The sequence below is a fragment of the Oncorhynchus nerka genome, linkage group LG6 (assembly GCF_034236695.1).
Source record: "Oncorhynchus nerka isolate Pitt River linkage group LG6, Oner_Uvic_2.0, whole genome shotgun sequence".
Taxonomy (NCBI): domain Eukaryota; kingdom Metazoa; phylum Chordata; class Actinopteri; order Salmoniformes; family Salmonidae; genus Oncorhynchus; species Oncorhynchus nerka.
In genome coordinates this window covers 23,911,565-23,927,101 of record NC_088401.1, presented here as the reverse complement: position 1 = coordinate 23,927,101, position 15,537 = coordinate 23,911,565, and the positions used below count along the sequence as shown (strand labels likewise).

At 44.4% G+C, this 15,537-nt stretch overlaps 1 protein-coding gene across 1 annotated transcript; it reads right to left on the bottom strand.

Annotated features, from left to right (window-relative positions):
- Window positions 1-4,735: 4,735 nt before the first annotated feature.
- On the bottom strand, window positions 4,736-15,191 carry LOC115130199 (transmembrane protein 200C-like). The gene is made up of 2 exons (XM_029661082.2): window positions 14,664-15,191; window positions 4,736-7,416 (listed from the first exon to the last, which is right to left on the bottom strand). Exon 2 carries the CDS (start codon window positions 7,370-7,372, stop codon window positions 5,744-5,746), a length of 1,629 nt encoding a protein of 542 aa, XP_029516942.1. The 5' UTR covers window positions 7,373-7,416; window positions 14,664-15,191; the 3' UTR covers window positions 4,736-5,743.
- Window positions 15,192-15,537: the final 346 nt, after the last annotated feature.

Here is a 15,537-nt window from a genome sequence, read left to right as displayed (position 1 = left end):
CAAGGATTTTAAAAAGTGGTGGAAATAAGCCTAGGATTTAGGTACAATGTAACACGAGGAATGTATTTCTCTTCATTGTGAAGTAGCCTATATGGCCAGCGATCTATACCATATATGGCATTGGATTTGGCCTTCAAAATGAATCCTATCCACTGAGATGTGATGTTTCATTCTGGTTGTTGTAATTAATCTCACTTTAATGACAATCGTCAAGAGGACTTACAGCTCATTATCTTAATGAGCAAAGAATCATCATGTCAGCTGAAAAAGTCTTAAAGAATAGAGGAAAACCACTCACCTCAAGTGAGAAACGGTGCCCAGGAGACTTGATAAGTGAATTTGCAGGAATAGTGGGGTAGTCTGCATATGGTCGACTTGACCAATTATATAACCGCCTGCCGTTAAAGACAACTGAGCAATAACACTGTTAATTAGAGGTTTAAAAAACATATTACTTCAGTGTTAGCCTCTCTACATTGGCTTCCTGTTAAGGCTAGGGCTGATGTCAAGGTTTTACTGCTAACCTACAAAGCATGACATGGACTTTCTCCTACCTATCTCTCTGATTTGGTCCTGCTGCACATACCTAGATGTACGCTACGGTCACAAGATGCAGGCCTCCTTATTGTCCATAGAATTTCTAAGCAAACAGCTGGAGGCAGGGCTTTCTCCTATAGAGCTCAATTTTGATAGAATGGTCTGCCGATCCATGTGAGAGATGCAGACTCTGTCTCGACCTTTAAGTCTTTTCTCTTCAGTAGGTCCTGTGATTGAGTGTAGTCTGCCCCGGGGTGCGAAGGAGAACGGCAAGGCACTGGAGTGACGGACCACCCTTGCTGTCTCTGCATGGCAGGCTCCTCTCTGTCTCTCCACTGGGATGCTCTGCCTCTGACCTTATTACGGGGGCTGAGTCCCCCCCCCCCTCAAGCTTGTGCGGTGGAGGAAATCTTGGTGGCCTATACTCCACCTTGTTTTAGGGGACTAAATTCCTGGTGGTGTGGGGGCTGTGCTTTGGCAAAGTGAGTGGGGTTATATCATGCCTGGTGTAATTCTCCTGTCTTATCTGGTGTAATTCTCCTGTCTTATCTGGTGTAATTCTCCTGTCTTATCTGGTGTAATGCTCCTGTCTTATCTGGTGTAATTCTCCTGTCTTATCTGGTGTAATTATCTTGTCTTATCTGGTGTAATTCTCCTGTCTTATCTGGTGTAATTATCTTGTCTTATCTGGTGTAATTCTCCTGTCTTATCTGGTGTAATTATCCTGTCTTATCTGGTGTAATTCTCCTGTCTTATCTGGTGTAATTATCTTGTCTTATCTGGTGTAATTCTCCTGTCTTATCTGGTGTAATTATCTTGTCTTATCTGGTGTAATTCTCCTGTCTTATCTGGTGTAATTATCTTGTCTTATCTGGTGTCCTGTGTGATCTTTTAAAGTATGTTCCCTCTCCCTCTCTCTCTCTCTCTCTCTTCCCTCTTGGTGCATCCTGAGCCCTAGGACACAGGAGGTTGGTAGCTCCTTAATTGGGGAGGACGGGCTTGTGGTAATAGCTAGAGCAGAATTAGTGGAATAGTATCAAATACATAAACACATGATTTCCATCTGTTTGATGCCATTTCATTCGCTCCGTTCCAGCCATTATTTTGAGCCGTCCTCCCCTCAGCAGCATCCTGTGCCCTAGGACCATGCCTCAGGACTACCTGTCTTGACAACCCCTGGCTGTCCCCGTCCCCAGTCCACCTGGTCGTGCTGATGATCTAGTTTCTGATGTTTGCCTATGACTATACTATGGAACCCTGAACTTTTCTCCGGGCATGATACCATGTCCCGGACCTGCTGTTTCGACCCTCCCTCCCTCCCTCCCTCCCTCCCTCACTCTCCCACCGCCTCCCCCTCCCTCCCTCCCCCCCTCTCTCTCTCCCACCGCCTCCTTCTCCCTCTCCCGTTCTCTCTACCACACCTGCTGTGGATATGTTAGTGAGAGTAGGAGGGTTTGAGAGAGATGTTGGAAGATTCAGAGCTCACTGCAGGTCATGGAGAGAGAGAGAGAGAGAGAGAGAGGGATAGAGAGAGAGAGAAGAGAAAAACCTTAAATCTTTCACACATCTGCTTTGGCTGGCTGAGAGAAAGGTCAGACAGGTGGGGGAAAAATGACTGCAGAGGTCAAGTTTGAATGCAGCAGCAGTGCAGTGGAGGGGAGAGGAAGGACGAAGCTGAATAAATGGGTTTAATGTGCATAATCTGTTTTAGGGTTGAATTTATGTTGCTCTTGGATTGCTGCAGAACTAAAATAAATGAATACATGTTCAAAGAGCACACACACACATACACACACACACACACAGACACACACACACACACACACACACACACACACACACACACACTTCAAAGACCCTCAAACGAATACAGTGGAGAAACACGCGGTGTCCTATCCACAGAAAGGTTAGATTAAATCCATAATAATCAATCAGAGCGGCCAGTCACATTTACATAAGACGCCCGACAGCTTGGGGATTGGAACTAAAATGTGGGGAATCGTTTTGCTTGTAATTGTATGCACGCTGGCACCGAGAGATGGCAGCTTCGCTTCGAGTTCTTAGGAAACTGCAGTATTTTGTAATTGTATGTATTATTTCTTACATTGTAAGCCCAGAAAACCTTAAGTGTTATTACATACAGCCAGGAAGAACTTTTGGATATCAGAGAGACGTCAACTTACCAGCACAACCAGCACTACGACCAGGAATACGACTTTCCCAAAGCGGATTTGGGCATTTGAACTGATTCCAGAGGCTACCCAAAACAATGCCGTCGGGGGAGAGGGTGCCGGAGCGGTCTTCTAGTGAGGCTTCGGATGCACGCACGCCACTCACCGCTTCCGAGTATATTACTCGCTAATGTCCAGTCCCTAGTTAACAAAGTCAACGTTATTAGGGCAAGAGTTGCATTCCAAAGAGATATAGATATAGACAGCCTACAGGGAGAGTGGTGTCAGGAAAATAACCTCTCACTCAATGTCAGCAAAACAAAAGAGATGATCGTGGACTTCAGGAAACAGCAAAGGGAGCATCCCCCTATCCACATCGATGGGACAGCAGTGGAGAAGGTGGAAAGTATTAAGTTCCTCGGTGTACATATCACTGACAAACTGAAATGGTCCAAGGACACAGACAGTGTGGTGAAGAAGGTGTAACAAAGCCTCCTAAACCTCAGGAGGCTGAAAACATTTGACTTGTCACTGAAAACCCTCACTAACTTTTACAGGTGCACAATTGAGAGCATCCTGTCGGTCTGTATCACCGCCTGGTACGGCAACTGCACCACCCGCAACCGCAGGGCTCTCCAGAGGGTGTTGCGGTCTTCACAACGCATCACCGGGGCCTAACTACCTGCCCTCCAGGACACCTACAACACCTGATGTCACAGGAAGGTAAAAAATATCATCAAGGACAATAACCACCCGAGCCACTACCTGTTCACCCCGCTTCCTTCCAGAAGGCGAGGTCAGTACATGTGCATCAAAGCTGGGACAGAGAGATTGAAAAACAGCTTCTATCTCATCAGATTGTTAAACAGCCACCAGTAGCACAGAGTGGCGGCTGCCTACCTACAGACTTGATATCATTGGCCACTTTAATAAATGGATCACTAGTCACTTTAATAAATGGAACACTAGTCACTTTAATAAATGGAACACTAGTCACTTTAATAATGCCACTTTAATAATGTTTACGTATTTTGCATTACTCATCTCATATGTATATACTGCATACTATATCCTTCACTATCTATTCTTTACTATCTATTGCATCTTAGCCTCTCTGTCACTACTCATCCATATATTTTATACTTATATATTCTCATCCCATTCCTTTACTAGATTGTGTGTATTAGGTTTTGTTGTGGAATTATTAGATATGACCTGTTAGATACTGCTGCACTGTCGGCTCTAGAAGCATAAGCATTTCACTACACTCACAATAACATCTACTAACCATGTGTATGTGACCAATAAAATTGTATTTTATTTGATATAAAGCTCCTTCTCCCCATGAACAGATGGAAACCAGGATTCCGTACTAAATGTGGGACTCTGTTACTCCCATTGACAGGAAAACACTTGTTCTTACACTTACACCCAGCTCTCTTTCATGCTCCATCTCTCTCCCTCTCTTTCTAGCTTTCTCTCTCATGCTTTCCATCCCCCCTTTTTCTCTCTTCCGCTCTTTCTCTCTCTCTCCCTTTCTTTCACTCTCTCTCTCTCTCGCTTTCTCTTTCTCTCTCTTCCCCTCTATTTCTCTCTTTCTCCCTCACTCTCTATATCTCTCGCTCCCTCTCTCTTTCTCCCTCACTCTCTATATCTCTCTCTCTCACTCCCCCTCTCTCTCTCTAACTCCCTATCTTTCTCTCTCTCTCGCTCTCTCCCTTTCTTTCTCTCTCTCCCTCTTTCAGTCTATATCTCTCTCTTTCCCTCTATTTCTCCCTCACACTCTCTATATCTCTCTCTTGCTCCCTCCCTCTCTTTCTCTCTCACACTCTGTATATCTCTCTCTCTCTCCATTATTTCTCTCCATCTCTCTCTCTCTCTCAGCTATACATTGCTGAACTAATATTTTAGTTCAGCAATGGCACATCAAGATCCGCTTGGCTAGGCTGAGTACTCAATTTGGAGAGTGTTCTCACACCTTTGGGTTGATAACTTGATTGACATGTCGGAATAACAGATGGTACAGATAATGAGACAGCTTCATACGTTTATTTGAAGACTGATTGAGCCATAGGACGACCATGGGATGGTTGAATTGACCATGGGCACCAGGAACAATTGGAATACAATTATTTACTGCAGGTGTGTTATTGAACAAGAACCAACTACAAAAACAATCCAGCTGCTTTTGCACAGGATAACATTGATTTGATAAGTATTTTTTTCCACAGATGGTTACTTGTGCTAAGGTACTTAGGCTACTTGTACAGAGATACAAGTGTTCAGCTGTGAATTGTGCTAGTTAGAGTGTTGTTTTTAATTTCGCTCAGGCAAAAGCGATAGCAAAGATATACAGGAGATTCCTTAACAAGCAAGTCAAGACAGTTCTAAACAATAACATACAAGCCTTACTCAGAGAATTTAAAAGACACACAGGCAAATATGCCAACATTGTTTCCCCCACAAGCAAACAGAGATGGTCAATGATGTATTGCTATTAAAGTTTGAATTCAAACTGATAAAAACGGCAAGGACATAAAAGTACAAAATACATGCTGTTGAGACAGCAACTCTCAATCAATATACTACTACAGTATCAGTTGTGACAGTAGGTGGAACAGACACACTATATTTCTACAAATTAGAGAAACTATTACATCAAGTGGATGGTACAGTAACTAACGGTCCAATCACCATTTTAAAACGGGCCCTTTTTTGGTTAATGTTATCTTTTTGCTTTGAAACTCTTTCAGTTGGGTGCGATTCTTCCAACCTACACAAACAAACCCTTGACAAAATACTATACACACAGTCTTCTGTTTTCATAGCCTCCAAAGACCATTTTCAAGTTTTTGGTCACATATCGATAATTGCATTTGCAACGAACCACAAGATCCTCTAGATCTCAGATCCTATGCAGTATTGTCGTTGTCATAATTTCATGAAACTGCTGTCAAGTGTCTTCAACCAACTGCGAGTTATCATGTGTCCTTTTTTTTCAAATAAACTCAATCCACCAATCAGTAATTGTCCAATCATATCTCTGTGCTATCCACTTCCTCATCGTCCAAAACGGAGTCTGACTGAGAGATCATGAGAAGTTTCTCTTTGTTGGAGTATCGCCTTGAGCACCTGTCCTGTCGTTCCCCGGGGCTGCTCTCCTCCTGTTCATTGGCTCCTCCTCCTTCCCTCTGACTCTTAGCCAGACCCTCCTCTGAGGTCATTCGGCTGAAGGCGGTCACCTCACATGACTCCCTTGACTCAAAGGACTCCCCCCCCAGGTCGCCCAGTTTGATGTACCCACCGCCTCCCGGTACCTCTAAACGAGGGCAGCTGAGTCGCCGGGACCGTTCCACCTTCCACTCGGTGGGGGTGGATGGAGTGATGCCCAGGTCGATGGACCTGGAGTAGTCCGTCAGCGCGCTGAGGGACAAGTGGGAACCCATCACCCTGGGGCCAGTGGGGGACGAGGGGAGCAGCTGGATCTGGGAGCCCTGAAGCGCCCCCTGGAGGCTACCACTACTCTTGTACACCTCCACAGAGTCCTGAGGCAGGAGCATAGCCGTCTGCAAAGTCTCCACATTTGCCTGGGTGGTGGTTTCTGGAACACCGTACCCAACCCAGGATTCGTCTTCTTCGCCAGAGTCACACAGGGCAGCCCTGCTCCTCCCTGCCTCTGCTTTGGCTGAAGGCCTGCGCTGATGCTGGTTGGCCCGATGGTTGGGTTTGGTCATGGGCAGAGTGAAGGCGTTGACCGAGGAGGCCACTATTGTCCGGGTCTCCCACCGTTTGGGGATGGAAATCGGGCTGCTCTGCTGGCCGGCCCCGCTGTGTCTGGAGATAGTGTAGACTGTGTCGGTGAACGTCTGCCTCTCTAGAGATGACACCCTTGACCTAGTCAGGGAGTGGCATCTGGAGGGGCCCAGGCTGCCCTCGTCCGGCGAACCTCCCGAGGGCCAAGTGCCTTTGGCTAGTAGGGCGGCGGTATATGCAGCGCTAGGTTTGCCCTCCACCCCTTTGGACTGCATGTAGTTCACAAAGCCATTGAGCGGCATGTTCTCTTTAGTCCGCAAGCTGTGGATGTCAATGACAGTGGAGTAGATGTCCCTCAGGTTGATGATTTTGGTCTTCTTATCGCGGTTCTCATGCAGTACCGCATTGGCGCAGATAAACAGGAAGATGCCAATGCCCATGATGAGGGGACCGAACACCTTCAACTTGTCCGAGTACAGGTACTTATCCAAGAACTCAGCCAGGAAGCCCATAGACGGCTGCTCTAAACCTGTGCCGTTGGAACGATTGTTACTGACCAAATCCCCATCCAAGTGAAATCCGTCCTTCGCGTTGTTCGTCCAGTTGCCTGTCAGCCCTGACTCCTCCTTTTTGTTGTAAATTATCTGGATTTTGGGCGGATCTGGGTACAGTGGGCTCTCCCTGGGCCAGTAACCCAGTATGGCCATGGCAATGCCCACCAGTAGGATTAGAATCCCAATAGCCGCCACCACCCCCGAGATGGAGCAGAGATTCAGCTTGCCCTTGACCACCACCACCTCATTCTTCCGCTTCTTCTTGGCTTTTCTCTTACGCTTGTTCTCGGCACGGCTCTTAGAGCGCAGCGAGTCCTGCCTCCTGTTGATCCGCAGCAGGCCTCCGGTGGCGATCATGGTTGGGACTCGGCAGACGGACTGCTCACTCACTCATCCTGAGGCTAGAGAGAGAGGGGGAAAGTGAGTGAGAGGTAGGCAGGGAGAGAAGGTCAGAGAAAGGGGAGAAATAGAGACAGAAAGAGAAAAGGGAGAGGAAGAGACAGGGTTAGATAATAGACCTAGATGTGCAATACTGATGATGATACTCAAGCGGTCCATAATAGTTATTCCACTGCTGAATTTGATATGGTCATAAGTTTGTGATACATTTAGAGAAGAGACACTTGAACAAACGCCAACACAAACTACTACATTCCTATTCAGTGCAATAGCGCAACACTTCCGCTATGCTCTGACTAATTTAGATCATCCCAGTGAAATATGCATGCCAAATGAAGCTCTTTCAGGATGAAGGAGGAGCAAAACAATGAGAATCAATACAAAGTGAAGCCTGTTTTCCGGAGGCACTTGCTCACTGGGTGACAGCTCCAGACGTGTGGGAGTGATGAGACTTCCGCCACAGCACAGGGAGCGGAGTGAGACACATGCATGTGCACACACACACACACACACACACACACACACACACACACACACACACATGCGCTCTGGAATGAATGCACCAAAATGACAGAGCGGCATAGCAGAGTGGGATAAGCAGACATTCTGTGGCTTCACAATACAGAATGTTGCAAGAACAACAGGGAAATATAGAGCAACACACACATCTCACCGACTGCTTGCTCGCCGGCTATAAAGCCTAAGTGGAGTGTGAAGAAAGAAAACAGCTGGTCGTCCACTGCCACGCCACTTTGATTTCTACACGCCAGGTACCACCTTTACCAAATACTACGGTTGACAGCTGCATAGAGTAATGCATCAAGAAACTCTACTACATTGTGCACATTGTGAAAATGAACCCTATAGAAAACACTGAATACAGGAAGAAGGCTGTCCCTTAAAAGCCTACACTGTGTGTGTAGTGTGCTTACTGGCTCTTGCTATGCCTGGCACATCAGGAACGGATTTGAGACTAAACCTTGGGGGATGCCTGCAGTTGGGTGATAAATCATTGGGCCGGAAAAGCTCTAAAACTTTCAATTAGGTACACCGTCACTATCAATAGCGAAACCAACAGCAATGCCAATACCTATACAATGAGTGGAGAAATATAGCACTGAGCTATCCCTTTGAGCTAAAGGCAGATAACGAAACTAAAAGGAGATGTTTAAAAGCATCCAGTGAAAGTCAATGTGCCTGAAAATGTGGTCTAAAAAGTGTGTTGATGTGAGCAGTCAGCGTTACCAGACATGGCGGTATTCTTGCCCAATTGAGCTTCTTTTGATGTTATTGTGCAACTGGTGATGGTGCACATGCAGCGAGCTAAATGCACCACCTTGAAGAAGCCAAGCAGAGCCAAAGAAATTGAAGCTCCCCATACAGGCCTCCTCACCTCAACCAGAGAGGAGTAACACTCTCACAAGACTGCTGCTGTCTCAGCTGACCTAGTCTACCTGGACACGTCACACTTATGCTTTGATACAAAGATCTTCGCCATCTGTGGAGATTTGCCATGGAAATGCTCTCCTTTCTCTGACTACTCCACTGACTACTGTGAAGAGCCAGTAAAAATATGATTCTCCATAACATAGGCACATCGACCACCTCAGGAGGGCATATTCAAATATATAATCCAAGACCTAAATCTTGTCGACAGGAGTTCTAATCATACAAAGGTTAATGTGGATGCATGGAGATTGGTGCACACTGCAGTTCCCAGCTGGAGCGAGTGACTCTCTGGTGGCGTGAAACAGTCAGCAACCACAGGATGAATAATGCTAATGAGAGAAGGAGACGATAACAGTGTGATCCAGAGGAACTCACACCTCGCTCTGCCTGAAGGTGTTTCATTAGCTCACAGACACAGCTGATTATTGATGGTTACCAATCAACACATGGGTATAATGGCTTCAGTCTAATGGTAATTAGTTCCAATAGTCCCCCTAAAACAAACCACGATGTAAGGGTGAATACCAAGTCCAATAAATCAATCACAAATAAATCATTATTCAATTATGCATTACACACCTGTGTGCAAAACAAACGTTGTTGATTGCACATACTTTATTATAAATGAACCCTCTTATCAAAGTAGTGAGAGAAAGAACACAACACATCCCTGAATATGACCATTTTGAAAGTGTACTTCAATCAAAAAGACTCACACTTTTATCCCCCCCCCAAAAAACTCACACGCTCAACAGAAATGAAATTAGAGGACACAGCCCTTTAGCTCGCTAATAAAAAAAACATGCTCTTGGATGAAAAATAAGCCTCTTTTAATTCTCCCCTTGCTGGCAAACAGATGGAGCAGAAAGAAGCACCTGGTGTCGGAGCTAATTCAAAGGGACAAATCAAATGGCTGCTGGGCCCACAGGAGCGCTTTCAGGGCTATACCCCTGCGCGCCGCATCCTAGACCCAGCTGAGGCTTATCAACACAGCGAGAAGCGACTAACAAAATGGAGGAGTGAAGAAGCTAGCTAGTAGCTAACGCCTTCAGGGAGGCTCGGGAGTGTTTGTGTTTGTGTTGGCCTTTTTGTATTAACCCTTGGTCACAGGAGGCCAGTCCAATTAAAATGGCTAGCTGTCTGTAGGCTAGCTCATTTAGCTTAATGTGATCACTTCAATATTAGCATTGAAAAAAACTCATCTGTTTTTTTTTCTCACTTCACTACCAGACATTTTTTGTCAGCTCACAAATTATGAGGACAAGGAACTCTCCTGTGAATTTGATCAGATGGGTGCTATTAACAGTGAATTACTGTATATTATTACTGTATATTATCAAACTTCAAGGATGGGAATTTGCGATGTCATCTGTCTCCCCCCTTGCTTGAGGAACAATAGAGAACGAAAGAGGAAAGGCCCACCCCCACACTTGTGCCATGTCATGAGGATACTCGGACCACTTATTGAGATGTGCCTTTTGTTAAGTAAATCAGGTGATAAATGAGCTGAAAAGGAGACTGGAGTAGCCATAAAATTAAATATCTCCCAGTTGTAAATCAGCAGGGAGCGAGAGAACACACAGTGCTGACATTTGGTGGGAATAGCCTCCTAGTTGTATATTGCAACTATAATTCTTCATTTGTGATGACAAATGTGTCCAGTTACAGGTCTCATTAAACCATTGTTGCCTGAGCTGCATAAACACTCTTAGAGAAAAAGATGCTAGAAACTAAAATGGTTCTTTGGCTGTCCCCATAGGATAACCCTCTGAAGAATCGTTGTTGGTTCCAGGTAGAACACTTTTGGTTTCAAATATAACTGTTTTGGGTTCCATGTAGAACCCTTTCCACAGAGGGTTCTATATGGAACCCAAAACGTTTCTACCTGGAACCAAAAAGGGGTGTCCTATGGGGACAGATGAAGAACCCTTTTGGAACCATTTTTTTATGAGAGTGCAAGCGTACATCTCTCCCATAGAGAAAATATAAGCTTGGAGGCACGCTTTGTAGGGGGTACGTGGGTCAGCAACTATTGCCTGGCACGTATGGGTGAAGCTAAAGCAATGTGTTCAAGTTGGGGACTGTGTCAATCTGTAGACAGAGGTGATCTAACCTGTCATCACAATTTCTCAGAACAAGAATAGACTGACGAGTTTCAGAAGAAAGGTCTTTGTTTCTGGCTATTTTGAGCCTGTAATCGAACCCACAAATGCTGATGCTCTAGATACTCAACTAGTCTAAAGAAGGCCAGTTTTATTGCTTCGTTAATCAGAACAACAGTTTTCAGCTGTGCCAAAATAATTGCAAAAGGCTTTTATAATGATCAATTAGCCTTTTAAAATGATAAACTCGGATTAGTTTACACAACGTGCCATTGGAACACAGGAGTGGTGGTTGCTGATAATGGGCCTCTAAGCATATGTAAAAACAAACCACTACTGGTACTGGTCTCAGAACATTCTTCTCCTCCCTGACAGAGAACTCATGTTCTTTACATCATCTCGCCATCCTCCGACATACCGGTCATTTTTCTGTGAAGACAGTAATTCAGTTGAATAGCAGGGAATAAATATATTGTCAGGAATAAAAGCGCACTATAATTCATATAGCACAGCAATCCATCAATAGCCAATGAGTCAGGCAGAGACAAATCGATTCCTGATTAAATGAATTGTAAATTACAAGAGATGTACCAAATAGATAAATAATATGACATGCACTCTGGACAGTAAATACATTTCTTGAGGAACTGAAGCATGACAGGGTTGTATTGTCAACCTTCTGTGAAGTCAATAAGGCATTTATGGATCGTTGAATGAACCTTTGAACTGCAAACTGATCTGTAACCTCAGCGTCGCAGTGGGAGAATGAGATACATTTCAACTGTCATATAGGAATGACATGTGAGATCAAATAGAGTTCGTAAATCTAATCTCAAACAAGCACACTGTGCAATTTCCCTCAAAGCTATGCATCATAAGGATGCAGGATTGGATCGAAGGCTGCTGGCATTGAAATGTTGATGTGCTGATGTTTTCGCCTGCTATTCTATTGATCTCCTTAACTCCTGTGTCAAATGATGTCTGAGATCATTAAACACATGAGCGCTGGCACGCACACACAAGTACAAGGTCATGCACACACACACACACACACAAGTACAAGGTCATGCACACACACACACACTGTACACACACAACCACAAAAGCACTCATGCACACAGACGGATGAGGGATTTATTCTATGCTTAATGAGAAGTAAAATACTGAAATTCCAAGCATGTCAGTGCTGTAAAGGCAAACAGAGACTGTAGTCATCTTTGATTACATCTATCCATCATAAACTTTGACCAAAACTATAAAACCTGCGTCATAACACGGTTGATCTCTCCTCCATTCTCCCAGAGCTGGTATATAAACAAGGGTGAATAGTAAACACATGACGTACATTATGATCTCAGAAATGGGCACCTGATGTGTTGAAATTCCAATGACACAGGGAAACTTAACAGGCTAAAAGTAAAAGTCAGGTGACATTTTGGTGTTGAGGAAATAGCAAAGGAGTACCTTCGTACAATTGAGTTGGTCCTGTGATTCTGCCGACCTCCTGTTAGGCACTATTCTCTACCAGTCCCTCCAGCGCTCCTTGGGAGCCTTCATCATGTTGGTTATATACAGTATATTGGTTATTTAAGTTCTGCTATTAATATCTACTACTCCCACACCTCCAAACTCTCCTCTTCATAGATAGATATACCCGCCACCAACGCTCATCTTATCGCCCATCTCTCCATAAATAGCAACATAACTTGAAACATACCTCAACAGTCCTCAGCTTTTCTACTGCACTGCATCGGTCTTTTCACCATGTCTCACCAATAGAGTTGGATACAATATACTGTATTTATCTCTGTGGTCTCATCCCCCTCTGTCAAACACAGAGACTTGACTACTGTACCTGTATCCTATAAACATCCACATTCATCACCATGTAGTTCTTTGCAGTAAATTCACCAGGTCCATAGCTCTGTCCAACCTCACAGAGCCTCTAAACACTCTCCATTGCTATAACTGGACTCTACTGGGCTCTAATGCTTGTGTGAATGACAGGGTTTGAACCCAGGTGTCTTGCTTGCCAGAAAAGCACATTAGCCTGCTGAGCCGAAGCCTAGCCATTGTCTCTCCGCAGGGAGATCCTCTCTGACCCAGAGCAACTCGTCTAAGGCAAGCTTACTAAGGTCACCAAACCACCTCTATTGCACATGCATGAGGTCATGGTGCTAAACATGCCCTGGGGTTGTACGGGAGTCCTATGGCCAGGTTAGTTTACCCGTGGGGTGGGACATGTTGTGCTGGGAAGGTGTATCTCAAATTGTGTTGGGGAATAGCAGGAATGTTGTTTCTGAGGAGTCTGTGTCTGTTTATCTGAGGGATTTTCATAATGTTTGCCTATGTTCCCTAAGGCAATGACCAAACACAATTGTCTACTTCATCAGAATTCTATTTGCTATATGATTAGGAGAATATCACCATTCATTTACATTGCAGCGAGTTATGTTGCAGGTTTTAGGATTATAGGATTTCAATGTCAGCCGTTTTCCCCAAACAATCTTAATCCTATTGTTTATGTTCAAGAGACAATTTCCAAACATAATTGATGCACTTTACAAAGAACCTGAGTATATCTTCACATTTGAATAATTGATTACATAATTAGCCTAATAATGACACGGGTTTAGTTCGCTCACTTGGTAACTGATCTCCAAATTGCTGGTAACAAAAGTGGGGTTCTGATTACGTGAATATTCCCTCTTTCAATCACACTCAGTCACAGTGTATAGTGAACCACCGAACCCTGTCAAACGCTCACACACACACACACACACACACACACACACACACACACACACACACACACACACACACACACACAGAGAGAGAGAGAGAGAGGCATGCTAAGACATATACACTTGCAGATGCACGACAACACACACACACATACATACACACAGATGATGATGATAATAACAATTTGAGTCAAGGGGAACACTGGGGTGCCAATGGCGAGGCAACCAGACAAAGCAGCCAGTCATGTGAGAATATCTATGACCATGCCACAGACTTTGATGTGAAACTCACCTACAGTGCCATTAAACAATGTTCACTTGACGCTACAAATGAGTTGAACTTTGAACTAAACAAAGAATAAATAGTATGCCTACTGTAGCCGAGTATAACAACTATTCAGTATATAACACATTATGAGGACAGTCAGTAAGGCTTGTGGATTTCCAAGTATGGAAGGCAAGCTCATGTCATGATAACAGATGCGCAATTGTGATTTTACCAGCACTCCACATCCAAATGCATGATGTCTGTCAATTATTCAGTCATCCAGTCCTAGGACAGGAAACTGAGGATTCATAAGTGCAGTTGGTGTATATTTAGTAGGCTATTCATGGTTATGATAACATTACATTTTAGGCTCTATTGACAGGCCTATATAAATGGACAGATATGGCTATATTGATATAGTGCATTAGGCCCACGACATAATCTACATAGATAGATAAAACATAAACAGAATGTCTTCAATTGGAAGGAAATACGGATTTGTTCCCAATTGAGCAGAAGCAAAGAAATAATGTTCAATAGGCGTCCTGCGGTCGTGACAGGAGCTATCTATAACACATAATGAACAAGCACAGTAAAAATGCATGAAATTCAGATGAGCCGCTTATTCTAGCACTAGTAGGCTACTTCAGTATCATATCCAAACGCCTATAAAATGGTAAGCTTACCATAGAAGACAGGCAATGCAACCACATATTAAAAACCCTGAAAGAAAGTTTCGATTCCCGGGCGCGGACATCTCATGTCGTAAAAGGAAACTTCGTTTATTCCATGTAATTCCATTCTGGCAAAGGATCTGGCGATCTTCTTTAGCAAGAGGATCCAGTCACAGTCACTCGGCGATGTAGTTTTCATCGAGGCTTAAGCCTTTCCAACCTGCGTCTGGGAGAAAAATACTATCCTTTTTATCCGGCTCACCCGCGCTCCTCTCCAGGGAGTGTCTTGTCAGAGCAGCGCGCCGAGTTTGTAATGGAGAGTTTTGTGCTGGCAGGCAGCGGGTGATACGGGGCTATTGTTAATATTGTTCTAATTCTTGGGTGTTGTTGCTATGATACCACCACAGCAGCCATCGACTGAAATTGCTGCATGATTTGAATAATTGCCTTCTTAACTATCCTCTCGGTAACCAACACTCCCCATCCATGTTTGGATCTGAAGCGTTGTGCTGCTGCTAACGTCCAGAACGCGTGTGGTGAGACCTCTCCAACGTTTTTGCCTAGAAGTAGGAACGATGGACTTGTGTTAGTGTCTGCAAATGACCTGCGCAAGGCACTTGGCGCACTCAGAAACATCTTTACAGAGCTTTCTATCTGCATCTTCACCACATGGAACCGCATCACCTAGGTTCCAAAATTGCGGGGGGTTGCGGAATCTAGTTATATATGGGAAGAATGGCTAGTGGTTTACCAATAACAGAGGCCAAATCGAAATATGCATTGCACAATATGCATTGCTTAAACTGATTCTGGGGAAGATGAGTACGCATTTTGATAAAAGATTATTTCTGCAGGTGGAGCAAGTACATCCAACCGATCAATTGCG